Source organism: Oncorhynchus nerka, linkage group LG2 (genome assembly GCF_034236695.1).
Source record: "Oncorhynchus nerka isolate Pitt River linkage group LG2, Oner_Uvic_2.0, whole genome shotgun sequence".
Taxonomy (NCBI): domain Eukaryota; kingdom Metazoa; phylum Chordata; class Actinopteri; order Salmoniformes; family Salmonidae; genus Oncorhynchus; species Oncorhynchus nerka.
This window is the reverse complement of record NC_088397.1, coordinates 97778320-97794358: the sequence shown is the minus strand read 5'-3', so window position 1 is coordinate 97794358 and position 16039 is coordinate 97778320. Positions and strand designations below refer to the sequence as shown.

The window sequence follows — 16039 nt, the reverse complement described above, 5'->3', positions numbered from 1 at the left end:
CTGAGGTTTCTCTCTCCCTGTTCCCTGAGGTTTCTCTCTCCCTGTTCCCCTGAGGTTTCTCTCTCCCTGTCCCCCTGAGGTTTCTCTCTCCCTGTCCCCTGAGGTTTCTCTCTCCCTGTCCCCTGAGGTTTCTCTCCCTGTCCCCCTGAGGTTTCTCTCCCTGTCCCCCTGAGGTTTCTCTCTCCTGTCCCCCTGAGGTTTCTCTCTCCCTGTCCCCCTGAGGTTTCTCTCCCTGTCCCCCCTGAGGTTTCTCTCTCCCTGTCCAAATGAGGTTTCTCTCCCTGTCCCCCTGAGGTTTCTCTCTCCCTGTCCCCTGAGGTTTCTCTCCTCCCTGAGGTTTCCTCCCTGTCCCCTGAGGTTTCTCTCCCTCCCCCTGAGGTTTCTCTCCCCCTGTCCCCCCTGAGGTTTCTCTCTCCCTGTCCCCTGAGGTTTCTCTCTCCTGTCCCCCTGAGGTTTCTCTCCCCTGTCCCCCTGAGGTTTCTCTCTCCCTGTCCCCTGAGGTTTCTCTCTCCCTGTCCCCCCTGAGGTTTCTCTCTCCCTGTCCCCCTGAGGTTTCTCTCCCTGTCCCCTGAGGTTTCTCTCTCCTGTCCCCTGAGGTTTCTCTCTCCTGTCCCCTGAGGTTTCTCTCTCCCCTGTCCCCCTGAGGTTTCTCTCTCCTGTCCCCCTGAGGTTTCTCTCTCCTGTTCCCCTGAGGTTTCTCCTTGTCCCCTGAGGTTTCTCTCTCCCTGTTCCCCTGAGGTTTCTCTCTCCCTGTCCCCCTGAGGTTTCTCTCCCCTTCCCCCTGAGGTTTCTCTCTCCCTGTCCCCCTGAGGTTTCTCTCTCCCTGTCCCCCCTGAGGTTTCTCTCTCTCCCTGTCCCCTGAGGTTTCTCTCTCCCTGTCCCCTGAGGTTTCTCTCTCCCTGTCCCCCTGAGGTTTCTCTCTCCCTGTCCCCTGAGGTTTCTCTTCCTGTCCCCCTGAGGTTTCTCTCTCCCTGTCCCCCCTGAGGTTTCTCTCTCCCTGTCCCCCTGAGGTTTCTCTCTCCCTGTTCCCCTGAGGTTTCTCTCCCTGTTCCCCTGAGGTTTCTCTCCCTGTCCCCTGAGGTTTCTCTCTCCCTGTTCAAATGAGGTTTCTCTCCCCTGTCCCTGAGGTTTCTCTCTCCCTGTTCCCCCTGAGGTTTCTCTCTCCCTGTTCCCCTGAGGTTTCTCTCTCCCTGTTCCCCTGAGGTTTCTCTCTCCCCTGAGGTTTCTCTCTCCCTGTCCCCCTGAGGTTTCTCTCTCCCTGTCCCAAAATGAGGTTTCTCTCTCCTGTCCCCCTGAGGTTTCTCTCTCCCTGTCCCCTGAGGTTTCTCTCTCCCTGAGGTTTCTCTCCCCCCCCCTGAGGTTTCTCTCTCCCTGTTCCCCTGAGGTTTCTCTCCCTGTCCCCTGAGGTTCTCCTCCTGTCCCCTGAGGTTTCTCTCTCCCTGTCCCCCTGAGGTTTCTCTCTCCTGTCCCCCTGAGGTTTCTCTCCCTGTCCCCTGAGGTTTCTCCCCTGTTCAAATGAGGTTTCTCTCTCCCTGTCCCCTGAGGTTTCTCTCTCCCTGTCCCCCTGAGGTTTCTCTCCCCTGTTCCCCTGAGGTTTCTCTCTCCCTGTCCCCTGAGGTTTCTCTCTCCCTGTCCCCTGAGGTTTCTCTCTCCCTGTCCCCTGAGGTTTCTCTCTCCTGTCCCCTGAGGTTTCTCTCTCCCTGTCCCCCTGAGGTTTCTCTCTCCCTGTCCCCCTGAGGTTTCTCTCTCCTGTTCCCCTGAGGTTTCTCTCTCCCTCCCTGAGGTTTCTCCCTGTCCCCCTGAGGTTTCTCTCCCCTGTCCCCTGAGGTTTCTCTCTCCTGTTCAAATGAGGTTTCTCTCCTGTCCCCCTGAGGTTTCTCTCTCCTGTCCCCTGAGGTTTCTCTCCCTGTTCAAATGAGGTTTCTCTCTCCCTGTCCCCTGAGGTTTCTCTCTCCCTGTTCAAATGAGGTTTCTCTCTCCCTGTTCCCTGAGGTTTCTCTCTCCCTGTTCCCCTGAGGTTTCTCTCCCTGTCCCCCTGAGGTTTCTCTCTCCCTGTCCCCCTCAAATGAGGTTTCTCTCTCCCTGTCCCCCTGAGGTTTCTCTCTCCCTGTCCCCCTGAGGTTTCTCTCCCCTGTCCCCCCCTGTCGAGGTTTCTGTCCCCCTGAGGTTTCTCTCTCCTGTTCTGTCCCCCTGAGGTTTCTCTCTCCCTGTCCCCTGAGGTTTCTCTCTCCCTGTTCCTGTCCCCCTGAGGTTTCTCTCTCCTGTTCAAATGAGGTTTCTCTCTCCCTGTTCCCTGAGGTTTCTCTCTCCTGTCCCCCTGAGGTTTCTCTCTCTGTCCCCCTGAGGTTTCTCTCTCCCTGTCCCCCTGAGGTTTCTCTCTCCCTGTTCAAATGAGGTTTCTCTCTCCTTGTCCCCTGAGGTTTCTCTCCCTGTCCCCTGTTTCTCTCTCCCTGTCCCCTGAGGTTTCTCTCTCCCTGTCCCCCTGAGGTTTCTCTCCCCTGTCCCCCTGAGGTTTCTCTCTCCCTGTTCAAATGAGGTTTCTCTCTCCTGTCCCCCTGAGGTTTCTCTCTCCCTGTCCCCTGAGGTTTCTCTCTCCCTGTTCAAATGAGGTTTCTCTCTCCCTGTCCCCCTGAGGTTTCTCTCTCCCTGTCCCCTGAGGTTTCTCTCTCCCTGTCCCCCTGAGGTTTCTCTCTCCTGTCCCCCTGAGGTTTCTCTCTCCCTGTCCCCTGAGGTTTCTCTCTCCCTGTCCCCCTGAGGTTTCTCTCTCTCCCTGTCCCCCTGAGGTTTCTCTCTCCCTGTTCCCCTGAGGTTTCTCTCTCCCTGTTCAAATGAGGTTTCTCTCTCCCTGTCCCCCTGAGGTTTCTCTCTCCCCTGTTCAAATGAGGTTTCTCTCTCCCTGTTCCCCTGAGGTTTCTCTCCTGTCCCCTGAGGTTTCTCTCTCCCTGTCCCCTGAGGTTTCTCTCTCCTGTTCCCCTGAGGTTTCTCTCTCTCCCTGTTCCCCTGAGGTTTCTCTCTCCCTGTTTCCCCTGTCCCCTGAGGTTTCTCTCTCCCTGTCCCCCTGAGGTTTCTCTCTCCCTGTCCCCCTGAGGTTCTCTCTCCCTGTTCAAATGAGGTTTCTCTCTCCTGTCCCCCTGAGGTTTCTCCTCCTCAAATGTCCCCTGAGGTTTCTCTCTCCCTGTCCCCCTGAGGTTTCTCTCTCCCTGTTCCCCTGAGGTTTCTCTCTCCCTGTTCCCCTGAGGTTTCTCTCCCTGTCCCCTGAGGCTGGAGGTTTCTTCTCTCTCCTGTCCCCTGAGGTTTCTCTCTCCCTGTTCCCCTGAGGTTTCTCTCTCCTGTTCCCCTGAGGTTTCTCTCTCTGTCCCCCTGAGGTTTCTCTCCCCTGTCCCCCTGAGGTTTCTCTCTCCCTGTTCCCTGAGGTTTCTCTCTCCCTGTCCCCTGAGGTTTCTCTCTCCTGTTCCCCTGAGGTTTCTCTCTCCCTGTCCCCCTGAGGTTTCTCTCCCTGTTGAGGTTTCTCCCCTGAGGGTTTCTCTCTCCCTGTCCCCTGAGGTTCTCTCTCCCTGTCCCCCCTGAGGTTTCTCTCTCCTGTCCCCTGAGGTTTCTCTCTCCTGTTCCCCTGAGGTTTCTCTCTCCCTGTCCCCCCTGAGGTTTCTCTCTCCCTGTCCCCCTGAGGTTTCTCTCTGTTCCCTGAGGTTTCTCCTCCCTGTCCCCTGAGGTTTCTCTCTCCCTGTCCAAATGAGGTTTCTCTCTCCCTGTCCCCTGAGGTTTCTCTCTCCCTGTTCAAATGAGGTTTCTCTCTCCCTGTCCCCTGAGGTTTCTCTCTCCCTGTCCCCCTGAGGTTTCTCTCTCCCTGTTCCCTGAGGTTTCTCTCTCCCTGTTCCCCTGAGGTTTCTCTCTCCCTGTCCCCCTGAGGTTTCTCTCTCCCTGTTCCCCCCTGAGGTTTCTCTCCCTGTTCAAATGAGGTTTCTCTCTCCCTGTTCCCTGAGGTTTCTCCCCCTGTCCCCCTGAGGTTTCTTCTCCTGTTCTCTCCTCCCTGTTCCCTGAGGTTTCTCTCTCCTCCCTGTTCCCCTGAGGTTTCTCTCCCTGTCCCCTGAGGTTTCTCTCTGTCCCCTGAGGTTTCTCTCTCCCTGTTCCCCTGAGGTTTCTCTCTCCCTGTCCCCCTGAGGTTTCTCTCTCCCCCCTGTCTCCCCCTTTCCCCCTGAGGTTTCTCTCTCCCTGTTCCCTGAGGTTTCTCTCTCCCTGTCCCCCCTGAGGTTTCTCTCTCCTGTCCCCCTGAGGTTTCTCTCTCCCTGTTCCCCTGAGGTTTCTCTCTCCCTGTCCCCCTGAGGTTTCTCTCTCCCTGTCCTGAGGTTTCTCTCTCCCTGTTCCCTGAGGTTTCTCTCTCGTCCCCTGAGGTTTCCTCTCCCTGTTCCCCTGAGGTTTCTCTCTCCTGTCCCCCTGAGGTTTCTCTCCCTGTTCCCCTGAGGTTTCTCTCTCCCTGTCCCCCTGAGGTTTCTCTCTCCCTGTTCCCCTGAGGTTTCTCTCTCCCTGTTCCCCTGAGGTTTCTCTCCTCTGTTTCCCTGTTCCCTCCTGAGGTTTCTCTCTCCCTGTCCCCCTGAGGTTTCTCTCTCCCTGTCCCCCTGAGGTTTCTCTCTCCCTGTTCAAATGAGGTTTCTCTCTCCCTGTCCCCCTGAGGTTTCTCTCTCCCTGTCCCCCTGAGGTTTCTCTCTCCCTGTCCCCCTGAGGTTTCTCTCTCCCTGTTCCCCTGAGGTTTCTCTCTCCCTGTTCCCCTGAGGTTTCTCTCTCCCTGTCCCCCTGAGGTTTCTCTCTCCCTGTCCCCCCTGAGGTTTCTCTCTCCCTGTTCCCTGAGGTTTCTCTCTCCCTGTTCCCTGAGGTTTCTCTCTCCTGTCCCCTGAGGTTTCTCTCTCCTGTCCCCCTGAGGTTTCTCTCTCCTCCCTGTTTCCCCCTGTCCCCCTGAGGTTTCTCTCCTGTCCCCCTGAGGTTTCTCTCTCCCTGTCCAAATGAGGTTTCTCTCTCCCTGTCCCCTGAGGTTTCTTCTCCCTGTCCCCCCTGAGGTTTCTCTCTCCCTGTTCAAATGTCCCCTGAGGTTTCTCTCCCTGTCCCCCTGAGGTTTCTCTCTCCCTGTCCCCCTGAGGTTTCTCTCCCTGTCCCCTGAGGTTTCTCTCTCCCTGTCCCCCTCTCTCCCTGTTCCCTGAGGTTTCTCTCTCCCTGTTCCCCTGAGGTTTCTCTCTCCCTGTTCCCCTGAGGTTTCTCTCTCCTGTTCCCCTGAGGTTTCTCTCTCTCCTCCCCTGAGGTTTCTCTCTCCCTGTCCCCTGAGGTTTCTCTCTCCTGTCCCCCCCTGAGGTTTCTCTCTCCCTGTTCCCCTGAGGTTTCTCTCTCCCTGTTCCCCCTGAGGTTTCTCTCCTGTTCCCTGAGGTTTCTCTCTGTCCCCCTGAGGTTTCTCTCTCCCTGTCCCCTGAGGTTTCTCTCTCCCTGTTCCCCTGAGGTTTCTCTCCCTGTCCCCTGAGGTTTCTCCCTGTTCCCCTGAGGTTCTCTTCCCTCTCTCTCCCTGTTCCCCTGAGGTTTCTCCCTCCCTGTCCCCCTGAGGTTTCTCTCTCCCTGTCCCCTGAGGTTTCTCTCCCTGTCCCCCTGGGGTTTCTCTCTCCTGTCCCCTGAGGTTTCTCTCTCCCTGTCCCCCTGAGGTTTCTCTCTCCCTGTCCCCTGAGGTTTCTCTCTCCTGTCCCCCTGAGGTTTCTCTCTCCCTGTCCCCCTGAGGTTTCTCTCTCCCTGTTCAAATGAGGGTTTCTCTCTCCCTGTCCCCTGAGGTTTCTCTCTCCCTGTTCAAATGAGGTTTCTCTCTCCCTGTTTCCCCTGAGGTTTCTCTCTCCCTGTCCCCCCTGAGGTTTCTCTCTCCCTGTCCCCCTGAGGTTTCTCTCTCCTGTCCCCCTGAGGTTTCTCTCTCCCTGTCCCCCTGAGGTTTCTCTCTCCCTGTTCAAATGAGGTTTCTCTCTCCCTGTTCAAATGAGGTTTCTCTCCCTGTCCCCTGAGGTTTCTCTCTCCCTGTCCCCCTGAGGTTTCTCTCTCCCTGTCCCCCTGAGGTTTCTTCTCCCTGTTCAAATGAGGTTTCTCTCTCCCTGTCCCCCTGAGGTTTCTCTCTCCCTGTTCAAATGAGGTTTCTCTCTCCCTGTTCAAATGAGGTTTCTCTCTCCCTGTCCCCCTGAGGTTTCTCTCTCCCTGTTCCCCTGAGGTTTCTCTCTCCCTGTTCAAATGAGGTTTCTCTCTCCCTGTCCCCCTGAGGTTTCTCTCTCCCTGTTCAAATGAGGTTTCTCTCTCCCTGTTCCCCTGAGGTTTCTCTCTCCCTGTTCCCCTGAGGTTTCTCTCTCCCTGTTCCCCTGAGGTTTCTCTCTCCCTGTTCCCCTGGAGGTTTCTCTCTCCTGTCCCCTGAGGTTTCTCTCTCCTGTCCCCTGAGGTTTCTCTCTCCCTGTCCCCCTGAGGTTTCTCTCTCCCTGTCCCCTGAGGTTTCTCCCTCTGTCCCCCTGAGGTTTCTCTCTCCCTGTCCCCCTGAGGTTTCTCTCTCTCCCTGTTCAAATGAGGTTTCTCTCTCCCCCTGTCCCCCTGTCCCCCTGAGGTTTCTCTCTCCCTGTTCCCCTGAGGTTTCTCTCCTGTCCCCCTGAGGTTTCTCTCTCCCTGTCCCCCTGAGGTTTCTCTCTCCTGTTCCCCTGAGGTTTCTCTCTCCCTGTTCCCCTGAGGTTCTCTCTCCTGTTCCCCTGAGGTTTCCCTGTCCCCTGAGGTTTCTCTCTCCCTTCCCCCTGAGGTTTCTCTCTCCCTGTCCCCTGAGGTTTCTCTCTCCCTGTCCCCTGAGGGTTTCTCTCTCCCTGTCCCCCTGAGGTTTCTCTCTCCCTGTTCAAATGAGGTTTCTCCCTCTCTGTCCCCCTGAGGTTTCTCTCTCCCTGTTCCCCTGAGGTTTCTCTCTCCCTGTTCCCCTGAGGTTTCTCTCTCCCTGTTCCCCTGAGGTTTCTCTCTCCCTGTTCCCCTGAGGTTTCTCTCTCCCTGTTCCCCTGAGGTTTCTCTCTCCCTGTTCCCCTGAGGGTTTCTCTCTCCCTGTTCCCCTGAGGTTTCTCTCTCCCTGTCCCCCTGAGGTTTCTCTCCCTGTCCCCCTGAGGTTTCTCTCTCCTGTCCCCTGAGGTTTCTCTCTCCCTGTCCCCCTGAGGTTTCTCTCTCCCTGTCCCCTGAGGTTTCTCTCTCCCTGTCCCCTGAGGTTTCTCTCTCCCTGTCCCCCTGAGGTTTCTCTCTCCCTGTCCCCCTGAGGTTTCTCTCCCTGTCCCCCTGAGGTTTCTCTATCCCTGTCCCCCTGAGGTTTCTCTCTCCCTGTCCCCCTGAGGTTTCTCTCTCCCTGTCCCCCTGAGGTTTCTTTCTCCCTGTCCCCTGAGGTTTCTCTCTCCCTGTCCCCCTGAGGTTTCTCTCTCCCTGTCCCCTGAGGTTTCTCTCTCCCTGTCCCCCTGAGGTTTCTCCCTCTCTGTCCCCCTGAGGTTTCTCTCCTGTCCCCCTGAGGTTTCTCTCTCCCTGTCCCCAAATGAGGTTTCTCTCTCCTGTCCCCCTGAGGTTTCTCTCTCCCTGTTCAAATGAGGTTTCTCTCTCCTGTTCCCCTGAGGTTCTCTCCCCTGTCCCCCTGAGGTTTCTCTCTCCCTGTCCCCCTGAGGTTTCTCTCTCCCTGTTCAAATGAGGTTTCTCTCTCCCTGTTCCCCTGAGGTTTCTCTCTCCCTGTCCCCTGAGGTTTCTCTCTCCCTGTTCCCCTGAGGTTTCTCTCTCCCTGTTCCCCTGAGGTTTCTCTCTCCCTGTTCCCCTGAGGTTTCTCTCTCCCTGTTCCCCTGAGGTTTCTCTCTCCTGTTCCCCTGAGGTTTCTCTCCCTGTTCCCCTGAGGTTTCTCTCTCCCTGTTCCCCTGAGGTTTCTCTCTCCCTGTTCCCCTGAGGTTTCTCTCTCCCTGTTCCCCTGAGGTTTCTCTCTCCCTGTCCCCCTGAGGTTTCTCTCTCCCTTTCCCCCTGAGGTTTCTCTCTCCCTGTCCCCCTGAGGTTTCTCTCTCCCTGTCCCCCTGAGGTTTCTCCCTCTCTGTCCCCCTGAGGTTTCTCTCTCCCTGTCCCCCTGAGGTTTCTCTCTCCCTGTTCAAATGAGGTTTCTCTCTCCCTGTTCCCCTGAGGTTTCTCTCTCCCTTTCCCCCTGAGGTTTCTCTCTCCCTGTCCCCCTGAGGTTTCTCTCTCCCTGTCCCCCTGAGGTTTCTCTCTCCCTGTTCAAATGAGGTTTCTCCCTCTCTGTCCCCCTGAGGTTTCTCTCTCCCTGTCCCCTGAGGTTTCTCTCTCCCTGTTCAAATGAGGTTTCTCTCCCTGTCCCCTGAGGTTTCTCTCTCCCTGTTCAAATGAGGTTTCTCTCTCCCTGTCCCCCTGAGGTTTCTCTCTCCCTGTCCCCCCTGAGGTTTCTCTCCCCTGTCCCCCTGAGGTTTCTCTCTCCCTGTCCCCCTGAGGTTTCTCTCTCCCTGTCCCCCTGAGGTTTCTCTCTCCTGTCCCCTGAGGTTTCTCTCTCCCTGTCCCCCTGAGGTTTCTCTCTCCCTGTTCAAATGAGGTTTCTCTCTCCCTGTCCCCTGAGGTTTCTCTCTCCCTTTCCCCTGAGGTTTCTCTCTCCCTGTCCCCCTGAGGTTTCTCTCTCCCTGTCCCCCTGAGGTTTCTCCCTCTCCCTGTCCCCCTGAGGTTTCTCTCTCCCTGTCCCCCTGAGGTTTCTCTCTCCCTGTCCCCCTGAGGTTTCTCTCTCCCTGTTCAAATGAGGTTTCTCTCTCCCTGTCCCCCTGAGGTTTCTCTCTCCTGTCCCCCTGAGGTTTCTCTCTCCCTGTCCCCTGAGGTTTCTCTCTCCCTGTTCAAATGAGGTTTCTCTCTCCCTGTCCCCCTGAGGTTTCTCTCTCCCTGTCCAAATGAGGTTTCTCTCTCCCTGTCCCCTGAGGTTTCTCTCAGAGCCCTGTCCCCTGAGGTTTCTCTCTCCCTGTTCCCCCTGAGGTTTCTCTCTCCCTGTTCCCCTGAGGTTTCTCTCTCCTGTTCCCCTGAGGTTTCTCTCCCTGTCCCCTGAGTTTCTCTCTCTCCCTTTCCCCCTGAGGTTTCTCTCTCCCTGTCCCCTGATGGTTTCTCTCTCCCTGTCCCCCTGAGGTTTCTCTTCCCTGTTCAAATGAGGTGGAGTCCTCTCTGTCCCCCTGAGGTTTCTCTCTCCCTGTCCCCTGAGGTTTCTCTCTCCTGTCCCCCTGAGGTTTCTTTCCCTGTCCCCCAGGTTTCTCTCTCCCTTTCCCCCTGAGGTTTCTCTTATCTCCCTGTCCCCCTGAACCTGGTTTCTCTCTCCCTGTCCCCCTGAGGTTTCTCTCTCCCTGTCCCCCTGAGGCCGCTTTCTCTCTCCCCTGTCCCCCTGAGGTTTCTCTTCCCTGTCCCCTGAGACCTTTCTCTCTCCCTGACCCCTGGAGGTTTCTCTCTCCCCCCCCCTGAGGTTTCTCTCTCCCTGTCCCCCCTGAGGTTTCTCTCTCCTGTCCCCCTGAGGTTTCTCTCTCCTGTCCAGGCCTGAGGACTTCTCCTTTCTGTCCCCCTGAGGTTTCTCCAGAGAAACTCTGTCCCCCTGAAGGTTTCTCTCCCCTGTCCCCTGAGGTTTCTTCCCTGTTCCCTGAAGGAGTCTCTTGACTAAGGCCAGGAATGTTGTTTTTGTTAAAAGGCCTGTGCAGGTTTGTGGCAGAGCAGGGAGAATGGGGGTGATGCTTATTTCAAAGGCATACTTTCTTTGAAATCCTCCATGGTTTAAAGAGTTTAGACTGTGTTTCATTGTGCAAACTAAATGGCAGACTGGCTCCAAGAGTCATGCTTACTTTAAATTAGCTCATGTTGGTTTAAAACGGGTGAGATTTTGGCGTCTGTTGTGCCACGCAGTTAAATCGTATATCTATACTGCTGATGTCCATCGAAGTGTTTTGAGATTCAAGAGTGAATGGAATGTAATTGGATTTTCTCCCTATTCTCCAAAGTGTAATTGCAGTCATTAACGGGGATGGTTGAATGGCCACTGATCCAACAGACTAAAGAGAGAGTTTCTCTATGGACAAATGTGTCATGGACACCAGATCCAACTAACCCGGCTCTAATTTTCACTTATCAAACAAATAGTGCTAGAATGACCTGTGTTCTCTCCTGGTCTCATCAGTGCAGTGTTGTGTAAATACTAGTAGTCAGAACTCTAACATGATAGCCTGCTGTGTGTTCTGGGAAATGTTCCAGATGGATTTAAATATTGACTGTTTAAAAATGCAGACCTTTATTTTGAAGAGAGAGTGTTCAAATGTCCCCCCCCATGTTGACATGGTTCTGTTTGTTCACATATTCATCTGCTTAGACTGTTCTGGACCCACTGTTCATATTTCATTGGTTGGACAGGCTCATTGGAAACAGACTCCATATTTTTGGAAGCGTGTGAAAATGGTGTTCAGAGAAACAGGCTCTACTTTGAAGGAGTGTGGTTAAAGCCAGTAGAAGAAGACTATAGGCCATTTTTTTAAAGTGTTACTTTGAAGGAGTATAGGCCAATGCCAGCAGAGAGACTGGCTCTTATTTCAAAGTTGTTAGAACTACTACTTTGAAGGAGTATAGGCCAATGCCAGCAGAGAGAGGTTGTTCTTATTTCAAAGGAGAGACTCTTACTTTGAAGGTTGTTAAATGCCAGCAGAATGACGGGCTCTTATTTTAAAGGAGAGACTCTTACTGTTGAAGGATGATAGGCTCAATAGCCAGCAGAGTTATAGTGTTGTTAAATACTAGTGTTCAAATGACTGAGACTCTTAGCCTTGAAGTGTTGTAAATAGGTTCCAATGCCAGCAGATAGAGACAGGCTCTTGACTGGACCCAAGCCTGGAGACTTATAGTTTGAAATACTAGGCCAATGCCAGCAGAGAGACAGGCTCTGGACTATTTCATAGTGTTGTTAAATACTTAGTGTTGAATGACTGGACTCCATAGCCTGGTGTTATAGTGCCAATGCCAGCAGAGATAGTGTTGTTAAATACTAGTGTTCAAATGACTGGACTCTTAGCTTTGTTATAGTGTTGTAAATAGGCCAATGCCAGCAGAGAGACGGGCTCTTAGCCTTTTATAGTGTTGAAACTACTTAGTGTTCAGAATGACTGGACTCAATGCCAGAAGTCGCCATTGTTCTTGCTCAGGTTAATCCACTCCAGGTTGGGGATACCATTGAATGCCCCCACTGGGATGGTTGTTATAGTGTTGTTAAATACTAGCGGTAAATGAGACTTATTAATCTGAGTGTTATAGTGAATATGTTCCATACTGTGTTCATAAGCCTGGACTCCATAGCCTGGTGTTATAGTGTTGTTAAATACTAGTGTTCAGAATGACTGGACTCCATAGCCTGGTGTTATAGTGTTGTTAAATACTAGTGTTCAGAATGACTGGACTCCATAGCCTGGTGTTATAGTGTTGTTAAATACTAGTGTTCAGAATGACTGGACTCCATAGCCTGGTGTTATAGTGTTGTTAAATACTAGTGTTCAGAATGACTCTGTTGTACTTTCCATGACTACGTGTCCTGCAAGTCAAGACATGGTCCAGAAGCTCTCGTTCTTCTAGTGCATACCATAATTATGCCAAAAGCCTCCATAATTGCAGTATGAAAACCAACAGGCATGAGAAGCTAATAAATCTATCCTCCAGTATTTATTTTTCTCTTTAGTTTCTACTCCTATTAACTTTATGTGACCACATTAGGAATTACCATCACAACGACCAAACAAAAACATGACTCACTTCTCAACAGATAGGGGTTTTTGTGTTTTGGGTGGTTTGTGATTAAAATTTCTGGTTTAGTGTCTAACACATTATATGATGGTGTGTTGTCTACCTTATACAGCACACACACACACACACACACACATACATACACGCGCGCACACACACACACACACACATACACGCGCGCACACACACACACACACACACACACACACACATACACGCGCACACACACACACACACACACACATACACGCGCGCACACACACACACACACATACACGCACACACACACACATACACGCGCACACACACACACACAGCTGCCTTAAAGGAAAATAATTCCAACCAACCAAAAACTATCGTTTGGTATTTGTTTAATTAGTAAATTGTTGATTTTAGTCCCAAGATGTTTTGCATGTCAGCAATCAATGTTTTCAAGATATGTCACTTTCAAAGTGCAGAAATACAGCCGGTAAAACGCAGTATCATATGATACCGGCTGTATTTCTGCACTTTGAAAGTGACATATCTTGAAAACATATTGGGACTAAATCAACAATTTACTATTTAAACAAATACCAAATTATCGTTCTTGGGGGGGGGTTGGAGTTTTCCTTAAACTTACCCTCCAGGCTCAGAGACTTGAGTTCAGGGATGTTCAGGGGAGGGAAGTTGGTCAGCTGAGCGTTCTCACACGTCACGATGACATCAGAGATATCACAACCTAACGGGAGGGTGTTCCCAGGTCTGTGTGCCACCACTCCCCACTCCTCTCCTCCATCCTCCTCTTGTTTCTCAGTGGGCTCGGCTAGGGGAGGTGTAAGGAGGTCCTCTTCGGTCGGCTCCTCTGGAAAGATCTGGAAAACATCTCCTCTCAACAGCCACTCCATGTCTTCCTGCTCCCTCTCCTCTTCTTCTTCCTCCTCTAGCTCCCTGAGGTTCTCCTTCAGGTCCTCCTCGTGTCTCCTCCTCTCCTCCTCCAGCTTCCTTTCCTGCTCCTTCATGGCCGCCTCTGCTTCCTCCTGCCTCTTCTCTGCCTCCTTCTCCATCTGCAGCCGCTCTTCCTCGCGCCTCCTCTCCTCCTGCAGCCTCCTCTCCTCCTGCAGACTCCTCTCCTCCTGCAGCCTCCTCTCCTCCTGCAGACTCCTCTGTCTCTCAGCCTCCTCCTTCTTCTGTTTCTTCCTCCTCTTTTTCTCAGCGTCCTTCTTGAGAAGACGTGCCTCCTCCTCCCTGTGCTCCTCCTCCTCTCTCTTCAAGAGGAGTTCGATCTCGGCCTGGGAGCGGGGCACGGCGGGGTCAAGGTCAGGGTTCACATGGTCGCTGGGGTCGTTGGGAACTGGGGAATTGCCAGAGAAGTCAGGGACGTCACCACGGGCTACTGGCCCAGCCAATCAGAACCGCAGAGTGTTAGGGAAAGAGGATGGGATGGAGGGAGAGACGAGGGATGGAGAGAGAGACGAGGGATGGAGAAAGAGACGAGGGATGGAGAGAGAGACGAGGGATGGAGAAAGAGACGAGGGATGGAGAGAGAGACGAGGGATGGAGGGAGAGACGAGGGATGGAGAGAGAGACGAGGGATGGAGAGAGAGACGAGGGATGGAGAGAGAGACGAGGGAGGGAGAGGCAATGAATGAAGGGCGGGAGAGGCGATGTAGGGAGAGCGAGAAGGATAGATCCAGGAGAGAGGGATAGATTGGTGGAGGTATATTCATGCCTCCACCAATGAAAAGTTATCAACTAGTGTTTCAGGTGAGTTCAGTGTTACACTCTATATCTTTGTAGACCTCCACAAGTCTGGTTCATCATTGGGAGCAATTTCCCAAAAACTGAATGTACCACATTCTTCTGTGCAAAGAATAGTACGCAAATATAAACACCATGGGACCACGCAGCCGTCATACTGCTCAGGAAGGAGACGCGTTCTGTATCTTAGAGTTAAGATTAGTACTAGGGTAGTTAAGATTAGTACTACGATAGTTAGTACTACGGTAGTTAAGATTAGTACTACGGGTTAAGATTAAGATAGTTAACATTAGTACTACGATAGTTAACATTAGTACTACGATAGTTAAGATAGTACTACGATAGTTAAGATTAGTACTACTACTACGGTAGTTAACATTAGTACTACGATAGTTAAGATTAGTACTACGATAGTTAAGATTAGTACTACGATAGTTAAGATTAGTACTACGGTAGTTAACATTAGTACTACGATAGTTAAGATTAGTACTACGATAGTTAAGATTAGTACTACGGTAGTTAAGATTAGTACTACGGTAGTTAAGATTAGTACTACGATAGTTAAGTTAAGATTACTACGTAGTTAAGATTAGTACTACGATAGTTAAGATTAGTACTACGATAGTTAAGATTAGTACTACGGTTAACATTAGTTAAGTTAACATTAGTACTACGATAGTTAAGATTAGTACTACGATAGTTAAGATTAGTACTACGGTAGTTAAGATTAGTACTACGGTAGTTAAGATTAGTACTACGGATTAACATTAGTACTACGGTAGTTAACATTAGTACTACGATAGTTAACATTAGTATTACGGTAGTTAAGATTAGTACTACGGTAGTTAAGATTAGTACTACGGTAGTTAACATTAGTACTACGATAGTTAACATTAGTACTACGGTAGTTAAGATTAGTACTACGGTAGTTAAGATTAGTACTACGGTAGTTAAGATTAGTACTACGGTAGTTAACATTAGTACTACGATAGTTAAGATTAGTACTACGATAGTTAACATTAGTACTACGGTAGTTAAGATTAGTACTACGGTAGTTAACATTAGTTAGTACTACGATAGTTAAGATTAGTACATTACTACGGTAGTTAACACGATAGTTAACATTAGTACTACGGTAGTTAACATTAGTACTACGATAGTTAACATTAGTACTACGGTAGTTAAGATTAGTACTACGGTAGTTAACATTAGTACTACGATAGTTAACATTAGTACTACGGTAGTTAAGATAAGTTCAAATGGCTAGTGAAACACCCCAATAACAATATAAACAACAACACCTACCTAACACCACAATAACAATATAAACAACAACACCTACCTGTATCCATGCAGACAGGACAGCACTCCCCAGTGGGAGTGTAGGGGTAGGGACATCGTAGCTGGGGACAAAGGATCTCGTCACAGACCACTTCCCCTCCACTACACAGACAGGTAACACACTGCTTGGGGGACCAGACAGCTTTCTCAAACATGGTGATGCCCTGGTACACACACTGGCCCCTTTTACCTGGACGGGGGGGAGACGGGGGGCAAGGCAGAGGGGTTGATATCATAGGGACAAACGTACATTCTGCGATCAGATATCAAATGATTGTGCCTGGACTGGAGTTTTTCCTCGTTGTAGCCTTACCTGGTCAAGGAGTTAGAGAAATGGAATGGACCTGTACTGTTATACAGTCCAACAGGGTTTCTCAATGGCCTCCAGGTGATTTTTATTATTTCCGAAAATATAAATGCAACATGCAACAATTTCAAAGATTTTACTTAGTTACAGTTCATATAATCTATGGATTTCACATGAAATCAGACAATTTAAATACATTCATTAGGCCCTAATCTATGGATTTCACATGACTGGGAATACATTCATTAGGCCCTAATCTATAGATTTCACATGACTGGGGAATACAGATATGCATCTGTTGGTCACAGATCCTTTCAAAATAAAAGGAAGGGGCGTGGATCAGAACACCAGTCAGTATCTGGTGTGGATCAGAACACCAGTCAGTATCTGGTGTGGATCAGAACACCAGTCAGTATCTGGTGTGGATCAGAACACCAGTCAGTATCTGGTATGGATCAGAACACCAGTCAGTATCTGGTATGGATCAGAACACCAGTCAGTATCTGGTGTGGATCAGAACACCAGTCAGTATCTGGTGTGGATCAGAACCAGTCAGTATCTGGTGTGGATCAGAACACCAGTCAGTATCTGGTGTGATCAGAACACCAGTCAGTATCTGGTGTGACCACCGTTTGCCTCGTGCAGCGCGACACATCTCCTTCACACAGAGTTGACCAGGCTGTTGATTGTGTTCTGTGGAATGTTGTCCCAGTCCTCTTCAATCGCTGTGAGAAGTTGCTGGATATTGGTGGGAACTGGAACATGCTGTCGATCCAGAGCATCCCAAACATGCTCAGTGGGTGACATGTCTGGTGAGTATACAGGCCATGGAAGAACTGGGACATTTTCAGCTTCCAG

The 16039-nt window shown here is 51.3% G+C and overlaps 2 protein-coding genes across 3 annotated transcripts in view; one reads left to right on the top strand and one right to left on the bottom strand.

The window, feature by feature from the left end:
• cenpp (centromere protein P) overlaps positions 1 to 16039 on the top strand; it is a 228831-nt gene that overhangs the window by 192886 nt on the left and 19906 nt on the right. The gene's annotated exons all lie outside the window — the stretch shown is intronic.
• The window catches only part of ecm2 (extracellular matrix protein 2, female organ and adipocyte specific), a 47617-nt gene that overhangs the window by 16041 nt on the left and 15537 nt on the right, over positions 1 to 16039 (bottom strand). The window contains exons 3-6 of the mRNA XM_065004575.1: positions 14876 to 15064; positions 12416 to 13126; positions 11189 to 11272; positions 10618 to 10655 (exon numbers count right to left, since the gene is read on the bottom strand). Of these exons, the coding sequence (XP_064860647.1) occupies positions 10618 to 10655; positions 11189 to 11272; positions 12416 to 13126; positions 14876 to 15064 (1022 nt within the window). The remainder of the gene's footprint in view (positions 1 to 10617; positions 10656 to 11188; positions 11273 to 12415; positions 13127 to 14875; positions 15065 to 16039) is intronic.